Genomic DNA, 19,789 nt, shown 5'->3' with positions numbered 1-19,789 from the left:
GGTGAGTCCTTCCTGGTCCCCAGCCCCTGTAGCCCTACCCCACCCCTCAGCTATCGGTAGCAGCCTCCTTGCGTCCCGATAGGGCACCTTGCTCCTCTACCAGGAGAGGCTACGCTGGGCCCGGGGCTTCCCCTTTGCCATCTGCTCAACTCAGGGCAACTGGGAGCCCCGGTCTGCTCCCTCCACCCCTGGAGCCCCACCCTGGCGCCCCCTGTGCCTGCCTCCCTAGCTGGGGCATGTCACTTCTGAGGGCCCCCCATCAGGGCCTCCGTTTCCTGGTTCCCCACTCACCCAGCCCAGAAGCCCCGGGTCTGTGACCAGAGACTGGACCTGGAATGAGGCGTCCCGGCTCAGCCACCCACAGGCTGGGTGACTTTGGGCACGTGCCTCGACCTCCTTGCGTCTCCGCTTTGTCATCTGCAGAAATGGGCAGCCCTTTTCCTTTGTCCTCATTGCTCCCATTTTATTACAGCAATTACCTTACAATAGAGAAACCCAAGACAAGCCTGCCTCACCTAAATCAACCCTTCTCCACATCCAGTCAGTGCTGTCGTCGGTCCCTGTGACCCACCTTGTCTGTGCGCATGTTTAGTCTTTGCCTATTAGAGCCACAGACGGGCTGCATTCTCCGTGGTTTTCCCGACGGTCTTTGGTCTTGCTTTCCCGCTCCCATCTCTGATGCCCTCCTGGCCCTTATGAGCAGCTCATCCACGGTCACCTGGTGTCCGTCCTTCCGTGCCCCTCTCCTTGTGCATGCACATACCCGGATCAAGGGGTTTTTGACATCGTTAACAGACACGGGATTTTACCGTGTCAGATCTCCACAGCAAGCTTTTGTCTCGGGACAGTATGTCGTGACTTCCCTGGGATGTGGAGTCCATGAACTTTTTAGTAAAGCATTTATTTTAGAATAGGTTAAGGCTTGATTTACAGAAGAGTTGCAAAGCTAGTCCAGAGAGTTCCTCCGCCCTGGTCCCTGGTGGTTAATATCACCCGTCATGGTCCATTTGTCACGACTGAGAAACCAACCTTGTTGCTACATTCAGCACCACACTCCAGGCTTTGTTCAGATGCCCCTAGTTTTTCTCCTAAGACCCTTTCTCTGACCCAGCATCCCGTCCAGGATCCCACATGGCATTTAGGAATCATGTTCTCAGCCTCTCTGGTCTGTGACGATTTCTCAGCCTCTGTTTTTCATGACTTTGGCAGCTTTGAGAAGTCTTCAATAGATATTTTGTGAAATGTCCCTCAGTGTGGGTGTGTGTGATGTTTTTCTGTTGGGTAAACTGGGGTTCTGGGTCTGGGGGAAGAAGACCACAGAAGTGAAGTACCCTTCTCGTCCCATCTCAGAGGTGCATGCTGTGGACTTAGCGCTGTTGATGTTGACCTTGACCACCTGGCTGAGGGAGTTTTTGTCAGATTTCCCCACTGTGAAGTTACTTTCTAATTAAAAAAAAAAGAACCCCAACTATTATGGCTACTTTGGAGCATATATGAAAGCAGAGCGAGTAGTGGGATGGACCCTCAGGTCCCCGTCTACCTTCCTCAGTAATTACCATGCCATGGCCCCAACACACATGCATACATGGTATTTTGAAGGAAGTCCCAGACACCTCTCAACTTCATCTGTAGTTACTGTAGGATGTGTAGCTAAAAAGGAAGTACCCTTTTTAAAAAAGATTTTATTTATTTATTTATTTGAGAGGGAGTGAGGTGGAGGAGAGGGAGAAGGAGAGAGAATCTGAAGCAGATTCAGGGCTGAGCACAGAGCCCGATGCGGGGCTCGATCTCACGACCCTGAGATCGTGACCTGAGCTGAAACCAAGAGCTGGCCACTTAACTGAGCCACCCAGGCGTCCCTATTTATTTTTTTAGTATAACCACAAAACCATTATCAGACTTAAAATATTTGGGGGGGGGTCTGTTGTTTCTCTTTTTCTATATTTTTATTTAAATTCAATTAATTAACATACAATGTATTATTGGTTTCAGCGGCAGAGGTCAGTGATTCATCAGTTGCATATAACACCGAGTGCTCATTACATCACGCGCCTTCCTTCATGGCTGTCACCCAGTGACCCCATCCCCTCTCCCCTCCGATCAGACCTAAAATATTAGCATGATTATATGACATACTAGAATCATCAAGTAGCCTGTGGACTTTTTTTTTTTTTAAAGATTTTGTTTATTTGCGAGAGAGAGAATGAGAGACAGAGAGCATGAGAGGGAGGAGGGTCAGAGGGAGAAGCAGACTCCCCGCTGAGCAGGGAGCCCGACGCGGGACTCGATCCCGGGACTCCAGGATCATGACCTGAGCCGAAGGCAGTCGCTTAACCGACTGAGCCACCCAGGCGCCCAGCCTGTGGATTTTTAATTGTCCTTGATTGCCTCTGATGTATTTTTACACAACATTTGAATGTTTGTGCCTTGTATTTTTTTATATTTGTACCTTTTAATAGTAACCCTCCACAGTTTAGATGTGCCACGGGCCCTTCAGCCACCCCTCTGTAGAGTCTAGATGGATGCCCAGGCTGCTTCCAGTAATGCGGGAGCCAGTGCTGCAGAAAACACTCTTCTGTCGTGTAACTGCTAAGCACCACCTGTATACCAGGCACTGGGCCAGGCCCTGGGGGGGGCACAAGGGTGTAGCTGGACATCACCGCCTGCTGTCATTCAGCTACCGCAGCGGGAGGCTCTGTGCACAGATGGGGGGTCTGAGGGCCCCCCTCCCTCAGCTGTGGCTAGAAAAAGTGGGATAATAGCATGAAAGTACTTTGCCAACTGTAGAGTGCTAGGACTGCGTACCCAAATATCGTAATCAACGTACTTCATGCCGAACTCCAATAATTAGATGCTAGGGAGGGTGATGGAGCTCCGGCCCCCTCCCCAAATTCTACCACTGCAGGTCTGCTTTGCCTGGGCACATCCTGGAGTTCCATGTGAGATGTGATGGGTAAAGTGGCTATTGCCTTAAAAAAAAAAACACAGCAAGTGTGTAAAGCCCACACTGACCCAACCAGAGCACCGTGTACTGGGGGCCCAGAGGGAAACCATGTGGAAGGTGTTGCGGACGGACCACCCCTCAGCGAAGGCCCCCTGTTCTGCCAGCACTTGGAGCCCGGGGCCCAGTCCTGGGACAGAGGGTATAGAGGTTCCTGGGCATAGAGGTTCCGCCGTGAGGCTCGCAGCTCCGGAATCCTAGGCTGACCTTCCCACAGTCGCTCCCACCCAGCAGACAACACGGTAGAGGTGGGCCAGGCCCCTGGAGGGCCCAGTGAGGGGGAAAGACAGCCTGCAGGGGACAGGAACAGGGACAGCAAAGGGCAAGGGGGGAGAAGGCATAAGGAAAACACAGCCCAAAGGCCTCTGGGAGTGGGGAAGTTGCTCCAGACACCTGCAAATGCTCTGTAAATCCCAGGGCGGTTAGGCACCCTGCTTGTCCCAGGCCTGCAGCCCAGGCAGGCCCCAAAGGGCCGGTATCTGGAGTTTCTCCCAAGTGGACTGGGTTCTGACGGATTATCCAGACAAGTGATCAGCTGGTAGGTCTGGCTTTGACGGACAACCAGAGACCCAAGCTAACTCGCACCTCGGATCCTTTGCTGACGGGCTGTGGGCCTGAACGGCCACTGTTTATCTCATCGTGGGTCAAGGTGGCCTGCTCTTCCTAACAAGTGTCTTCTGCAGAGCACCCATCTCCAGGGCCCTCGAAATAATACTCCTGCGAGTCTGTGACATTTGGGGAAAAGTGTTAGAGCTCCGGGGGAAGTCACAATGCCCAGCAGCGTGCTCAAACTCTGAGAAGTCCTGCTGCAAAGGAAACTATATTTCATTTGGTTTAAGCAGCACTTTCCAAACTTGTATGCCCTTCCTTTCCCTTCAGCCTCAATGATAACTCAAGGGCCCGGCATTTGGAGGGAATGTGTTGGGCCACCCATGTCCAGAGGGCTCTGGCTGTGAGGGTGCAGTCCTAGCTTTCCTCAAGGCTCCCCTGCCTCATTCGGATGCTTTGTTTCGCAGATTGTCCTGTGAGGTCCTGAGTGACCAGAGCCTGGAGACCCTGCTGCACCACTTACCCCAGCTCCCCCAGCTAAGCCTGCTGCAGTAAGACCGGTTGCCCCATCTCCCTGTGCTGGGCTGAGGCTCTTGGCTTGCAAACCCATCCCTTCCTTCCCAGTTACTCCTCTCTCTTGGGCTCTTTTATCTGGCACAGCTGGGAGCTCTTCCCTAATACCTTACTAACCTTGAAGGGGGGTGGGGTGCTATGGGATCAGTTTCCTCATCTGACAAATGGGACTCCTATTCCCCAAGCCCTCTGCCAGGGTTGGGGCTCCAGAAGACAGGTGTTGTCCAGGCACCTTGAAGAATGGAGGGTCTCTGGCAAATGGGCTGTTGTACTTCTCCTCGCCCACGGAAAGGTCACCATCTAACTCCGCCAAAGGGGAACTGAAGCAGCATCCTCCGAAGTATTTAAAACTCTGCTTTCTAATTTCAGCGCAGACTGGTTAGAATTTAAAAAGGATTTACTTTAAATACTCTTCCAGCAGGGGGAAAGCAGCTGCAGCTGGGATGGAAAAATACAACGGGAAATTAAATCATACCGTTAATAACAGCAACATAAGTACTAATGCTGAGGCTCTCTGGGACGCCCGAGGCAGCTCACTTCACAGCCAGGGTCTTGCTTATCCCCGCGTCCTACTGGGAAGGGAAGGAACAGCAGGGTGACGTTCCAGAGGGGGGCAGATGCAACAGACCTGGCGTCCACGCACGGCCCCCACGACGGGAAGGGCATCTTTGGACGCACAGAGTGGCAGGCTAAAATGAGCAGGTGGGAAACCCCAGACCAGGGAGAGACTTCTCCGTGCCCACGTCACACAGCATGAACCCCTAAATCTCCTCGGTCTTTGGAATGAGGTGTCCAGCCTGCCCCACACCAGGGCTAATGCTTTGTACTACTTAGTCCATATGCTGGAGGGCTGGAGACACAGCAGAGAGCGGGGAGAAAAGACCGGGTCCTTGTCTTCTTGGAGCTTACCTTGTAGTAGTAGGCAGCTGGACAATAAGCAAGCAAGACGAATTCAGTGATGAGGTATTTTTCTAGGTAATGTAGTCAAGAGTGCCGCAAAGGTGAGGGCGGTCAGGGGATGTCTCTGAGGAGGGATACTAAGGTTCGACCCAAAGGACGAAAGGGACCCAGCCTTGTGAAGAGCAGGGAACAGCATTCCAAACAGAGGGAAGAGCATGTAGGAGGCCCTGAGGCAAGATTGAACTTGGTGGGCTCAAGGAACAGCCAGAAGGGCACTGTGGCAGGAGGGGAGGTGGAGAGAGGAGAGAGGTGAAGAGAGCCATGAGGAGGAGTTTGGGGTTTTTGTCCAAGGGGACTTGAAAGAGGTGTGATGTGTGTGTGTGTGTTTTTGTTTTTTTTTAAGATTTCATTTATTTGTTTGACAGAGAGCACGAGCAGGGGTGAGCAGCAGGCAGAGGGAGAGGGAGAAGTGGGCTCGATCCCAGAACCCTGGGATCATGACCTGAGCCGAAGGCAGACGCTTAACCGACTGAGCTCCCCAGGCACCCCTGTGATGTATGTTTTCAAAAGCTCAGCCTGGCTGCTGGGTAGAGAAGGGGTTGGGGGACAAGAGTGGAAATGAGAGTAGGGAAGAGGCTGTGTAGGGTCGAAGATGGTGGGGCCGGGGGTTGGTGGGGCTGGGGTGGAAGCAGGTCGATTCAGGGTGCATCTTGAGAGTGGAACGGACGAGACAAGCTGAGGGAGGATTTAGGGGGCAAGGGAAGTGGGGGTGCCCAGGTCGCCTCCGAGGGCAAGATGCGGCTGCCTCACCTTCTCGAAGACAGCGGTTCCCAGCCAAGGGGGGGATTTTGCTCCCCAGTGATACATGGCCATGGAGACATTTTTGGTTGTCATGGCAGGGGGAGGAGGATGGGGAGAGGGAGGGCGATGAATGGGATTTAGTGAGTAGAGGTCTACGGTGCCGCGGAACACCCTACAGGACAGCCCCAACAGCAACGAGTTATTTAGCCCCAAATCACAGAAACTACTCCAAGGACCTAAAGTTTCCCACTTCCTTTCAGCAGGACTACCTGTTAAGTCTGTGCTTGAGGGCAGAAACAATATAATAATAAAACTAGCATGGGTATGGCGCCAGGCAGTGCACCAGCTTGATGTAATTAAGTCCTCGAGACACCCCAGCGGAAGGTATACCATGAGTAATCCTGTTTTCCCGGTAAGGAGGCTGAGGCTTAGAGAAGTTAAGTGACTCTGCCAAGGACACACAGTCGATAAGCAGAACTGGAGCTCAAACCCAAGTCCCTATTTGTCCCTCTTGAGTCCCTGCCTTCCTCCTTATTGCTTTGCTGACCCGCCTGCCTTCCCTCTCCTCTCTTGCCTTCCCTTCCAGCCCATCCAGGCTGCCTGTCCACTCTAGCCTGGCTCCAACTTGCCTACATAAGGCCCCGCTCCTTTCCTTCTCAGGCTAAGTGAGACGAGGCTGTCCCCGAAGAGCCCCCTCCTGCTGGCTGATCTCTTCAGCCTGTGCCCACGGATTCAGAAGGTGGATCTCAGGTGGGCATTGCCCTAGGACAACTGGGTCTAGTCTTGGAGGGTTTTGCCCTGTCTGGCGGGTGTAAGAGGGTAGGATGGAGGCAGGAGGACCCGAGTCAGGGGCATCCTGAGACTGTGGCCAAGGGTGGCTGACTCAGGTGCTGTCTGTTCCAGGTCCCTGTATCACATGACCCTGCACTTCAGGTCTAGCAAGGAGCAGGAAGGCGAATGCTGTGGGTAAGTCCCCGAAACTGCGCCCTGGCACCTGGTTGTTACTGGGGACAAGTAGACTCACCTTCTGGATGCCTAGAACAGAGTACAGATTGCCTGCCGTGGGGCATTTCCTTGAAAGGACCCAGCAAGCAGACTTGTTTCCTCTAACATAAAGAAGTAGAGGTCCAGAGAGGGCCGGGCTTTGGCAAAGGCAAATAAGGAGTGCCTGTCAGGCTTGACCAGAGTTCAGGGGCCTGGTTCAAGGAAAAGGACTTCATAAGTGGCCCACCAGGCCTTAAATCCCAGCTCCACGGGGCCTGACACCTTGGACGAGCTCCTTAACGTTCTGTGATCCTCAGCTTCCACAGCTGAAGGGGGAGCCATCATATTGCAGGATGTTTGCAAGGATTAACTGAGACGATGTGTAAAGCATGAAGCGCTCCCAGATACAGGTGTCCTTGCCCTGCTGGCTCCCGGACCCGTGCTCCGCGGTTATCCCCAGAGGCAGGATGACGGGGCAGAGGGCAACCTTTGCACGCAGAGATGATGTTTCTAATAACTGATGCCGCTGGCTTGCCGAGAGACCTCGTGCCGGACCCTTCTCCTGTCGGCCTCAGCCTCCTCAGCTGTGAAGTAACCATAAATAGGAGAATCAAGATATGTTGAATATCTGCAGGGCATCGTTCTAGAGCCTTCTGCACATTACGTCCTGTAAGCTTCACAGCTGCGATCACATGGCAGGAAGGGGGCAGCCGGGACTTGAACCCAGGCCGTTCTGCAGTGCTCCTCGCCCCAGGGCGGACAGACTGTGGGTGGCTATGTATTTATTGATTCATTTTTGTTAGAATAGAGCTGACCTACAACATAGTACTAGTTGCAGGTGTACAAGCTAGTGATTGGGCAGCTCTGTGCACTGGGCAGTGCTCCCCGCGGTGGGGACCGTCACCATCTGTCACCATACAATAGTGTTACAGTATTATTGACTATATTCCCTATGCTGTACTTTCCATCCCCTTGACTTCTTTTATAACTGGAAGTCTGTGCCTCTGAATCTCCTTCGTCTCAATTCCAGTATCAAAGGCAAGAGCAGGCATCACCCTTCCTCTCTCCCTCCCACCCTGCTTGTCCAACATGAGCTTGAATCAACCACCTAGAGATCCTGTGGTTTCTGATTCAGTGGGTCTGGGCAGGGTTCCTAGAGTTTGCATTTGAACGACTCTTCCCAAGTGATGCAGGTGTGGCTGGTCGGGGATCACCGGCTGATGGAGCCTGGGGGGCCGGGTGGGATCTGTGTGGGAGGTTGTAAGTGGTGGATGACGGATAGTTCCAGAAAATCCAACCTTGGGTGAGGCCCGCTGGGAGCTGGAGGCCACACCCAGGACAAGCCAGGGCAGAGCAGGTCTGAGTGGCTCAGCGCCCCCTCCTTGGGCTTGGGCCCCTCCTCCAGCAGGTTCACGGGCTGTGGCCTCAGTCAGGAGCACGTGGAGCCGCTGTGCTGGTTGCTGAGCAAATGTGAAGACCTCAACCAGCTGGAGTAAGTTGGCGGGGGAGGAGGGAGAGGAGCACGGGAGCACGTGCCTGGGTGGCACTGGAAGGGTGGATGTGTGTGCGTGTGCATGTGCGCATGTGTGCGTGCCCTCAGCCCCTGTCAGGGCCGGCTAACAGGGATGCCTGGGACACGTCCTGGGTCACATCCATAAAATTTCTCTGTACCCATTTCATCCCTTCCACTCCCGACTCTTGCCATGATGGGGCCAGTTTAGGGTATGTCCCTTGATCTACTTTGAGGAGCTCACAAAAGGGCTATGGGAGCCCCTGGGCCTCATGATGATCAAGACATTGGAGCTCTGCTGGCAGATGGGAACCAAAATGGAGAATCTCATGGTCTGCCCGGCAGGGGGTTAAAAGTACCCAGTGGCTCAGCCTGAGGAGGGTCTCGGAGCCAGCTGGGGTGGGGCCTCGTGGGCTCTCGTGTTGTTGAGAGGTGGTATCTGTGTGACCTGCCTTGGGTGCCCAAATAGCACAACCCCCTCATGGGTAGAAAAATAAAAACAGGCAACACTTCCTGAGCACCTTCTCCACTGTGCTAAGTGCTTTACGTAGTCTTTTTATCCTTCCAAAACTCGAGGTACTGTTGTCCCCATTTTATAGATGAGAGTGCTGAGGGACAGAGAGGATTTAAAAACTTGCCCAAGGTCACACAGCTAGGATGATGATGCAGTCTGTACCCACAACCACTAGGCGTCCAGCTTAGGACCAGTGGGACATTAAGAGAGCTGTCTACAACACACACACTTTAAATTCCCGTTGTGATGTGGCCAAAAAGAGAAATGGGGCCGATGGAAATCACACATTAGAAAGATAAATAAGCAGTATGTCTTTGGGTTTTTCTGCTTTCAATTGTAAAGGGAAGTTTTTCTAATTGTAAACATTACTTGATCAAATGGCTTTATGAGACAAACCAATTTTTAATTTTTTTTTAAAGATTTTATTTATTTATTTGAGAGAGAGAGAGAGAGAATGAGAGAGAGCATGGGGGGGGAGGGTCAGAGGGAGAAGCAGACTCCCCGCCGAGCCGGGAGCCCGATGCGGGACTCGATCCCGGGACTCCAGGATCATGACCTGAGCCGAAGGCAGTCGCTTAACCAACTGAGCCACCCAGGCGCCCACCAATTTTTAATTTTTAAAGCCTCTCCCAAAAAGGCAAACAAAGCCTCAAAAGTGTCATCATCGGGGACAAAATGAGGTCAGAGATGCAGGACAAAAATCAGACATTCCAGGGCATGCTGATTATATTATTCTGAAAGCGTAGCACAACCGTAGAAAGCCACAAGGAAGGGAAAGGAAGCATTCAAGTACAATTTCCGTCCGATATTGCATTCCTGAATTAAAAGAAGGAAATCTTCTAGGGAAACCCAGCCTCCAAACCTCTTTCTTTTTTCTGGGATTTATTCTTGTTCAAAGTTGCCGTTCTCACCTGTTGTGAGCCAAGGGCATGGTAAAGGCAGATGGGTTTTTCTCTGAGGCCGGAAGCCTGCGGGAGGCATGGGGGCCCTGGGCATGGGCAGCAGGCACTGCAGGGAAAGGGGGGCACCGCTCACCTGTGGTGCTGGGGGGGCAGCGCAGGAGCTGTTGTGTGCCGGGCGATCATTCTGGGGGTGCCGGAGATGCCGGTGAAGTGGGAGTGAGCACGGTGCGGTCCGGTCACGGCGACAGTGGCTCGGAGCTAGTCCTGTGCGGGTCGAGGAGCAGTGATGGTACCTGTGGAGAGCGGGCTCCGGCTGAGCGGCACGTCGGACTGCCAACCCCTTCTTGCCTCTCGTAGCCTCTCCGCGAACATGCTGGGTGATGACGGGCTCAGGTGCCTCCTGGAATGTCTGCCTCAGTTGCCCATCTCCGGTTCGCTTGAGTAAGTGATGAGCAGCCCAGGGGACAGCCAGGAGGAGGATCCCCCGCCCCCGCGCTAGGCAGAGCCCCCACCAGACATCCAGGAGAGGCTGTGACTAAAGCGTGGTGACCCAAGCTGACTTTGGGACAGGAAAGTGACAGTTTCTCTCTAACCAGCTGATGCAGGACCTCAGCTGTCCTGACTCCTAGTCCATCCTGTCCCTGAAGCCCCTCTAAAGACTGAATCTATGAGACACAGATTTGGAGATGTTGCACAGCGGGGAGGGTCCCTAGGAAGTCACCCACACTCTCAGCCAGTCTCCCCAGTGATCTGGGAGACTAGCGACCTGAGCCCGGATACAGCGGGTTGCTAGGCAACTGAGCTTTGGGCTCTGGGTGTCCCTGAGCCCCTGGGGCTGGAACTGTCAGCCTGGCCCCATCGACCCTGTCTCAGCCCCAGTGGGTGCAGCTCCTGAGGACGCAGGACTGGGTGCCTGTCCTGCCTGTGTGGGGAAAGTGCCCCTCTGGCCTCTCTCTGGACCTCGATGTCTGCACCTGGAGAGTGGACACTTGGACATTGAGGACAGTCCTCCCAGAGGGGACAGAGAGCTGGAGGAGAGGGGACAAGGGGGGGCTGGGCAGGGCTGCCCTAAGGTGCTGCCCCTCCCCCCATCCTGAACCTCATTTCTCTTCCAGCCTGAGTCACAACAACATCTCCCTAGAAAGTGCCCTGGGCCTGGTGAAGACACTCCCCTCCTGCCCACGCATCCGGGAGGCCTCCGTGAAGTAAGACGTTGGTGCCACTTGCTGACGGTGGGGAGAAGCAAGATTCCCACGCTTAGCACCCCCCTCTGTGTGACTTGGGGCAACTTGCCCCCCTCTCTCAGTCTCAGGGTTCCCTGAACGGGGGATCGTGGTTTCCATCCTCCAAGGCCTGCATGACATGGGGACCAGGGAGGTCACAGGGTGGGGAAGGCGAGGATTCAGTGTCCTCACAGAATGTGCTGGGGGTCCCCTGTGGTCTCTCCTTCTGTGGCTTTCACCCTCCCTTGTCCCTGCGGGCCTAGCCCCCTTCCCTCCTGCAGCCCCTGGTGTCTGGGGCTCAGGATGCTGGGCCTCCGGCTTCCCCACACCCTTCTCTCTGCAGCCTGGGCTCTGAGCAGAGCTTCTGGATCCACTTCTCCAGACGGGAGGAGGCCGGGAAGACACTGAGGTAAGGCCTGGTGTGGGGGAGAGGGGCCAAGGGGAGGGAATGGGGAAGAGGAAGCTGACCCTGGGGCAGCTTCCATGCCTCCTCCTTCTCTCGGCCCTTTCCTCCTTCAGACACCCTGCTTCACGCTCACTGCCTGGGTTTGCCGCCCCCAGATCTGCCCCCAACACCCCCGCACCTCCAGTCCTGAGGCCAGGCCTTTGCATTGATGGGTGCCTCTTAGCCATGCCTTAACTATAAGCCTGGAGGCTTCTGAGTATCATGGTTAAGAGCTCAGACTCTGGAGCCACCTGGGGGTAAATCCCAGCCCTACCATTTGCCAGCTGTGTGACCTCGAACAAGTGACTTAACCTCTCTGTGTTTCAGTTCCTCATCTGTAAAATGGGAATAATAGTAAGACCTACCCCTTAGGGTTCTTATGAGGCTTAAAGGAGTTGATATGTATAAAGTGCCTGGCAAGGGCCTGGCTCACTTGAGTTCTGTATCAGTTGCTGTTATTATTACCCACCGGTAGCCTGGGGCGCTCTCTCTCAGCTTCACCACCACTGCCTCGGGTCACTTCCTCTGTATGTCTTTCTTCAGCTGTGATCATGGCCTCTGAACTGGGCCACTGCCTTGGCCAGGCCTCCCCCAATCCATTCACTTCACAGCCCCCAGAGGGATCTTCCCAGAACACATTGGACTGTGGCACTCCACTGTGCTAAGCCCTTCCGGGGCTCCCCATTGGCCCCAGGATCAGGTTCAGATTCCTTAGTTTGGTCTTCTCCCTCAGTCTGATCTGGCTGCCACTTCCCATCGTGTTCCTCCTCACCTCCCCAAAGCCCTACACAGATAAGCCACACCCACACCACGCACATAAACGCACGCACTCCACACACATACACATACAACACACCCACAACATACATGCACACACACACTCAGCCCAAGGGCCCTTCACTCCTTACTAAACACACACTGCCCGATGAAGCTTCCTTCCCTCCAGGCACTCAAGCCAACACTCTCTTCCCTGTAGTTTCCAAGATAAAATTCTCCCAATCCTTTCATACCCAGCTGAAATGTCGGTCTCTCGTGGAATCCTCCAGGGGTCCCTGTCCCGTGACCGTGAACGGCCCTGTGGGGCCCGTCTGCTGGCCACCCAGGGCCACAAGAGCCAGGAGGATGGGGCCCCAACAGGAATCCCAGGCCTCCTCCCTCCAAGGGAGCCTGGAGTAAAGGGGTACTGGGGAGGAGAGCCACGGTGTAGGTTTGGGGTCTGGAGTCTGGCTGACTTGGACTGAAACCCGATTCGGCCCTTACTTCTCACCAGCTGTGTGTCCTTGGGTTAGTCAGTTTCTCTGCCTGTAAATGATGTGGTTGGAATTGCATGAGATGCTGCATATAAGGTAGGCTCATCCGGAGCACCCAGATGCTGGCCCAGGGCCTGGCATAGAGTCAGGGCTCAATAAGGGACACTCCCGGCCCTTTCTTGGCAGGGGGTGGGGTGATCTCTCTCAAGAGATAGGAAGCTCCCAGAGCAGGAGCTGCATCTTTGGCCTGTTCTCAGGCCCTGATTCCAGGCCTTTGCCCTCAGGGTGGAGCACCCCACAGGCCCTGGGGGAGATGGGAGGAAGCAGGACAGCAGCCCCAGCAGGCCTCACTCCAGCTCTGCCCCTTCCCCTCTGCCCTCAGGCTGAGCCAGTGCAGCTTCGGGCTGGAGCATGTGCCCAGACTGGCCACCAACTTGAACCAGGCCCTGCAGCTGACTGCACTCACGTGAGTCACCAGGCCCACCCACAGGGGCAGGGGAGGGGCGGGGGCTCCCGGTGAGGGCCACCCCTGTAACAGACCTCTGTCCCCAGGCTGACCCAGTGCTGCCTGGGCCTGGAACAGCTGACGCTTCTCTTGAGTCTGCTGAGGTGGCCGGTGGGGCTGTTCAGTCTCAGGTACTGTCTTGCTCGGTGCCCCTGGGAGGAGCCAGGGTGGGCCCTGGAGAATGGGTCTCCCCCAGGACCGTGGCCCCAGCCACGTCCTGCACCCAAACCCTGCCACTTGGACCCTGCCTTTAGCCCCAGAAACCCCCTCAGGCATACGGAGAAGCCACCCTCCTTGAGGTGGGGCCTCTGCTTGGGCACTTAAGAAAAAAAAGGAGGGGCGCCTGGGTGGCTCAGTTGGTTAAGCAACTGCCTTCGGCTCAGGTCATGATTCTGGAGTCCCGGGATCGAGTCCCACATCGGGCTCCCTGCTCAGCGGGGGGTCTGCTTCTCCCTCTGATCCTCCTCCCTCTCATGCTCTCTGTCTCCCATTCTCTCTCTCAGATAAATAAATAAAATCTTTAAAAAAAAAAAAAGAAAAAAGAAAAAAAAGGAAACCCCAAAGGACACCCAGATGAGGTCAACAGTAACATACAACAGATATCATGCGTGTATGCTCACGATGATCATTTTGAAACTTTCAGAAAAGGGTTGCTGGAGGGGAGGGCGGTGGGGGCATGGGGTAACGGGGTGATGGGCATTAAGGAGGGCACGTGATGGAATGAGCACTGGGTGTTATACGCAACTGATGAATCATTGACCTCTATCTCTGAAACTAATAATACACTATATGTTAACTACCTTGAATTTAAATTATAAAACAGAAAAAAAAAACTTTCAGAAAAGCAGAGAAGATACCAACAAGTAGAGAGACTGATGTTGAAGACTCATATCCTTAGCCCCTGGGCTTGACAGTTATTCATGGTTCTCCATATTTGCTTCGTCTTTTAATTTTTTTTGGCTAAATTGTTCTCAAGCTATAGATCTCATAAAACATGGCTCCTAGACATTTCACCATAAATTAAAAAAAATAAGGACATTTTCTCCACAATTGCGGTTGAATGAGGACACCCAGGAGGATCGGTGGCAATTCTGAGTGTTGTGATGGCCCAGTCCAATCTAAAAGTTCCCACTGTCCCCAGATGGGGCAGCTGGCTCATCGGACCCAGGATCCAGTCAAGGCCCACACTGGTACAGGGTGGCGATGGCTCTTAGGACTCTTAATCTGTGTCACCCACCCTCCCTGGTTTCTTGTGGACAAAACCACCCGCTGGGCTGTGTCTACACTCGCTGGCTCTGTCTGGTGCCTTCCTCCTGAAGTCACTGCGTTTGTTCCTCTAAAGCCCTGACATTCCCAGAATGGAAGTTAGATCCGAAGGCTGCAGGAGACTCAGTTACATAAATTTGTCCAAAACCCTGACTCCGTGGGCAGTGCTGGGCACGTGTCAGCACAGCCGATGACGAGGCACGTGAAGCCTGGTTGTTCTCCAAAATACCATTCTTGTTCAATTGTGGTACAATAGACATAAAATCTACCATCTTAACCATCCTTAAGGGTACAGTTCAGGAGTGTTAAATACATTCTTATTGTTCTGCAGCCGCAACCCTTTTCTTGGAAAACTGAAACTTTGTCCCCATGACATGCATCCCCGTGTCCCCCTACCCCAGCCCCTGGCAGCCACCACTCTCCTTCTCAATCCACGGATCTGACTGCTCTAGGGACCTCCTGTAAGTGGGATTGCGCAGGATTTATCTTCTCTGTGACTGGCTCGTGTCCCTCAGCATCACGGCCTCAGGGTTCATCCACACTGCAGCAGGTGTCAGAGTTTCCTTCCTTTTCAAGGCTGACTGTTGTCGCGTTGTAGGTAGCCACCGCATTTTGTTGATCCGTTCATCCGTCCGTGGACCCTTGGGTGGTTCCACCTTTTGGCTGAGGTGCTTAATGCTGTTGCGACCATGGGTGTGCAAATACCTCTTTGTATCTCTGCTGTCAGTTCTTTTGGGTGTATATCCAGAATTGCTGGATCACCCAAAATAACACTTTAAAATAAAACTTTTCATACTCTAAAAATAATCCGTACTCGTTGTAGAGATTTGTGGAAAATCCAGATGAACATAAGAAAATAGTACTTCAAAAAAAAAAAATCTCAACATAACTTCAAAAGCAGAAATATTTTAAACAGCTCTCTTTTTTCCTGCTTCTAAATTAATGCACGCACATTGTAGAAAGTCCGGAAAAATATTGGAAACTGTGGAAGAAAGGAAAAAACCACTTGTGAGAATTCTACCATCTAAACAACCATCATTAGCTTTTAATATATTTTCCTCGTATCTCCGTCTCCCTCTTTCTATCCATGTTTTCTTCTCTCTCCATTCATATTTTTCCTTTTTTAAATACAAAATGGGAATGTTTTATATATGGTTTTATTTCCTTATCTTTGCCATGCAACACTATGTGGCCCTTTCCTTAAGTCTAAAACTATTGTTTAAAAAAGGACTATTTTCTGTTGGGATTGTTGCAGTAACTGCAGAACAAAGATGATGTTAATTTCCCGTTTTTTTTTTTTTTAAGATTTTATTTATTTATTTGAGACAGAGAGAATGAGAGACAGAGAGCATGAGAGGGAGGAGGGTCAGAGGGAGAAGCAGACTCCCTGCCGAGCAGGGAGCCCGATGCGGGACTCGATCCAGGGACTCCAGGATCATGACCTGAGCCGAAGGCAGTCGCTTAACCAACTGAGCCACCCAGGCGCCCTAATTTCCCGTTTTACGCTTGTGTTTAGTTGTGTAATTTTATAGTTTTTAAACCAGCAAAACCAAAAAGCCTCTGAGCCCCACACTTGCCCCCCACCCCCGGCTCACCCTGGGGGACCTTCATCTCCTTCTGCTTCTGCAACAGGGTGGAGGAGCCGTGGGTAGGCAAAGCCGGGGTGCTCACCCTGCTAGAAGTCTGCACGCAGGCCTCAGGCAACGTCACTGAAATAAGGTGAGTGGAGGGAGGAGGCCCCTCAGAAGTCTTCATCTTTTCATGACTATTGGGACCATCCCTCACCTAGACATCAGTCTCTTGCCCTGTGGGGTAATAGCTGTGTCACTAGCAAATTCTCTAGATCCCCAAGATGGCAGGGGATACACATTTGTTGGGACCTGTGCAGTAATCAAGCTACAGAGCCAGAGAGAGGAAGGCAGCTACAGAATTAAGACAAAGAGCTGGTGGATCCCAGGTAGACACAGGTGGGAGTCCACACTGATTGTCCGGAAGTGGCCCCTGGATTACAGTAAACACACATTGTGGCTCTAGGACTAGAGGTGACAGAATGACATGGAGTAGCTAAGAGCAAAGGCTTTGGAGTCCCACTGACCTAGTCCAGATCCCTACTGGGTCTGGGAGCTCAGAGTCAGTAGACTGGCAGCCGAAGGCGGAGCTGCTTCGGACCTCATGCTGGCTACCCCTTCTCTCCTCAGCATTTCCGAGATCCAGCAGCAGCTCTGTCTCCAGTTGGAGTTTCCCCGTCAGGAGAACCCAGAGGCCATGGCCCTCAGGTGGGACCTAGTACCTGGGCCCCCATGGGCATAGCTGGTGATGGGCTGGGGGTGGGGGTAACTACTGCTTCTGATCAATAGTTCTCGTGCCTTGCTCAGTGTCCTTTGATGTCCAAAGTGTCTACCTGGCCAAAGAGTTCTGGCCCAACCTGCCCAGCCCCACCCCAAACCTCAGTCTCAGCTCCAGTCATCCCCACCACCTTTTAGTTCCCCCAACACCACCTTGCTCCGTTTGACCTCAGGGCCTTTGCACGGGCTGTTTGTGGACCAGAATGTTCTCTCCTCCCCTACCCTCTTTCTCCTTTTCTCCTTTCTCCCCTACCCTCCTGACTAACTCCCCCCTTATCCTTCAAGTCTCAGCTTAAATGCCACCACCTCAGGAAAGCCCCTCTGAACCCCCAGATGTAGTCAAGTTCTCCCATGATCCACCCTTATAGATGCCTGGATTCACAGCACCCCTGATCCATACAGCACATTTTGGAAATTAAAATGTCACCCCTTTTGAGTGAATGCAGCCCTGCATGTGTACATTCTGGGGAACAGACCACAGCCGGTTCTCAGCCCCAACTCACCTCCTTAGCTGAGTCCCCTTGTGCAGCGAACAACAGCCATACCAGCTGCCCCATCTGGACTTCTTCAAAGCACTTCCCATAGTTGAATAGAAAACTGTGGGACTTTACTTCATTAGTGTTTATTTATCCCTAAAAGGTAATCTCCTTGTAGGCAAGGACTGCGTCCCCAATAGTGACCCAGGTGTTCAGAAACTCCTGCTTCCCTGTCTACCTCCAGGTTGGCTCACTGTGACCTTGGGACCCACCACAACCTTCTTGTCTGGCAGCTGATGGAGACATGTGCCAGGCTGCGGCAGCTCAGGTCAGAACCCCGAAACACGGGGCGCCTGGGTGGCTCAGTCGTTAAGCGTCTGCCTTCGGCTCAGGTCATGATCCCAGGGTCCTGGGATCGAGCCCCACATCGGGCTCTCTGCTCCGCGGGAAGCTTCTCCCTCTCCCACTCCGCCTGCTTGTGTTCCTGCTCTCGCTGTGTCTCTCTGTCAAATGAATAAATAAAATCTTTAAAAAAAAAAAAAGAACCCCGAAACACCATCTAGGGCCCTGAGTTCTCTGGTCATCCCCTAGTGCCCACACCAGACCACATGGAAGAGGCTGGCCAGTCCGGGATGCGAATGAGCAGAGCCCAGGGCAGCATTACTTCCTCTGGCCTTCTTGCTTCCCTAAGCAGGAGAGAATCCCATTTGGCCAGTGGGGGGAGAGCCCCAGGGTGGCATAGATGCCCCCACTGGGAGCTCTTGGGCGGTTCTTTCCCCTCTCTTGGGCTCCCCATCTCTGTGTGCTGGATGATCCCGGAGGTGCATCCAACCTGAAATCCTCTGGACTATGCTCGGGCCTTTTCAGCTTGTCCCAGGTGAACCTCTGCAACACTAGCTCCCTGCTTCTGCAAAGTCTCCTGGAGGCCCTCTCCGAGCTGAAGACATTCAGGTACGCAGACGAGTATGTTCACTCGCCCGCCCATGCATGCTCTGCCCCACACTTCCTGCGCTCCCCAGCCCTGGGCTCAGAGGAACTCTGTGTCCGCACCCCAGGGGCTGGGACCACTCTCAGCCCTGGTTATGATGGCAGAGTGTGTGGTCATCCACATGACCACGTGGCAAGAATGAGTTCCTCTTCAATGCTTTCTCTTTTCCTTTTTTTCCCCCTTTATTATTTGAAATAACTGCAAACGAACAGATAGACCTAGGAGCAGTTCCGTATACCATTTTCCCAAATTCACCCCTTGTCAATATTTTTTCCCATTTGCTCTTTCTCCCTTCCTCCCTCCTTCCTCGCCCTTCCCTTCTGTTCTTCTCCTCTCTCCCTCTTTTTCTGAGCCATTTGAAAGTAGTTGCATAAACACACCCCTTCACCCCTTACTATTTCAGTGAATTTCCTAAGAACGAGAACATTTCCTTCCCACAATCCAGTAAACGTGTAAGATGCAGGAAATTTAACATTGGTACGCTATCGTTATCAAAACTACCATTCAAATTCAATTTTGCCAAATGTCCCGGTCATGTTGTTTGTTGCTTTTTTTTTTTTTTCCAGTCCTGGATTCCACCTAGGATCACACACTGCACTTAATTGTCATTTGCCTTTTGTCTCCAATTTGGAATGGTCCTCAGCCCCTCTTTGTCTTGCGTGATATTGTCATGACATTTACATCTCAGTGATTTTGTCAGACGTCCTTCAGTTTGGCTTCAGTGTTTCTTCAGGTTAGATTTAGGTTCTGCAGTGGGGCAGAAATCTCACAGAGGTGATGTTACATTCTCCTCGGGAGGCACACGTTGTCTCTTTGTCCCCTGACTGATAGTAACTGTGATCACCCCGTGAAGGTGGGGGTGTCTGCCAGCTTCCTTCCCCTGCAAAACTACCGTTTCCCCCTTTCTAATTAACCCATATCTTGTAGGGAGACACTTTAAGACGCTGTAGATATCCTGTCCTTCCTCACGTTATCACCTACTAATTTCAACCTCCGTTGATAATTCTTGCCTGAATCAAATGTCAGTAGGATGGTTGCAAAATGGAGCTTTTCTCACTTTTAATTCTCTTTTAATCTAGCTGATTGCATCAAGGGGAAGGTGTCCTTTTGGTGCCCGTGTATCTTTAACACCTCTCTCAAAACTGCTACTCATTTTGGTGGTTTAAGTAAAGATGCAGAGCTCGTGGTAAAAGCCAATTAGCTAGCGAGACTTCCAGGGATGCCCAGGAATCCCTGGCAAGGGGGATTGTTGCTACCTGACTGTGGTTTAGGGAAATATTCAACTAGTCCAAGCTGTATCTAAGCTTAACGATTCCATGGTGGGGAAGGTTTATGAAGGGAAGGAGGGTGCCATCCCCCTGCCCCAGCCCTCCTCCTTGCCCTCTGCTATCAGCATTCTGAGCTCTCAAGACCCAGAGCCCCTGCCCGACCTGCTGCCCTTTGACCCCCACCAGGCTGACCTCCAGCCATGTGAGCTCCGAGGGCCTGGCCCACCTGACATCTGGTCTGAGCCACTGCCACCACCTGGAGGGGCTGGAGTGAGTCGCAGGGTTGGGG

The 19,789-nt window shown here is 52.8% G+C and overlaps 1 protein-coding gene across 6 annotated transcripts in view; it reads left to right on the top strand.

Annotated features, from left to right (window-relative positions):
* NLRC5 (NLR family CARD domain containing 5) overlaps positions 1-19,789 on the top strand; it is an 87,238-nt gene that overhangs the window by 56,355 nt on the left and 11,094 nt on the right. For 5 of the 6 annotated variants that reach the window (XM_035025157.1, XM_035025156.1, XM_035025155.1 and 2 more), the window contains 14 exons: positions 4,018-4,101; positions 6,485-6,574; positions 6,728-6,790; positions 8,214-8,300; positions 10,092-10,175; positions 10,850-10,939; positions 11,301-11,366; positions 13,035-13,118; positions 13,205-13,288; positions 16,056-16,142; positions 16,622-16,699; positions 17,489-17,572; positions 18,112-18,195; positions 19,687-19,770. In XM_035025157.1, coding sequence (XP_034881048.1) covers positions 4,018-4,101; positions 6,485-6,574; positions 6,728-6,790; positions 8,214-8,300; positions 10,092-10,175; positions 10,850-10,939; positions 11,301-11,366; positions 13,035-13,118; positions 13,205-13,288; positions 16,056-16,142; positions 16,622-16,699; positions 17,489-17,572; positions 18,112-18,195; positions 19,687-19,770 — 1,149 coding nt within the window. The remainder of the gene's footprint in view (positions 1-4,017; positions 4,102-6,484; positions 6,575-6,727; positions 6,791-8,213; positions 8,301-10,091; positions 10,176-10,849; positions 10,940-11,300; positions 11,367-13,034; positions 13,119-13,204; positions 13,289-16,055; positions 16,143-16,621; positions 16,700-17,488; positions 17,573-18,111; positions 18,196-19,686; positions 19,771-19,789) is intronic. The other variant, XM_035025154.1, reaches the window with a different exon arrangement.

Source organism: Mirounga leonina, unplaced genomic scaffold (assembly GCF_011800145.1).
Source record: "Mirounga leonina isolate KUSES-001 unplaced genomic scaffold, KU_Mleo_1.0 Mir_180, whole genome shotgun sequence".
Classification (NCBI taxonomy): Eukaryota; Metazoa; Chordata; class Mammalia; order Carnivora; family Phocidae; genus Mirounga; species Mirounga leonina.
This window is presented reverse-complemented; position numbering and strand designations above follow the sequence as displayed.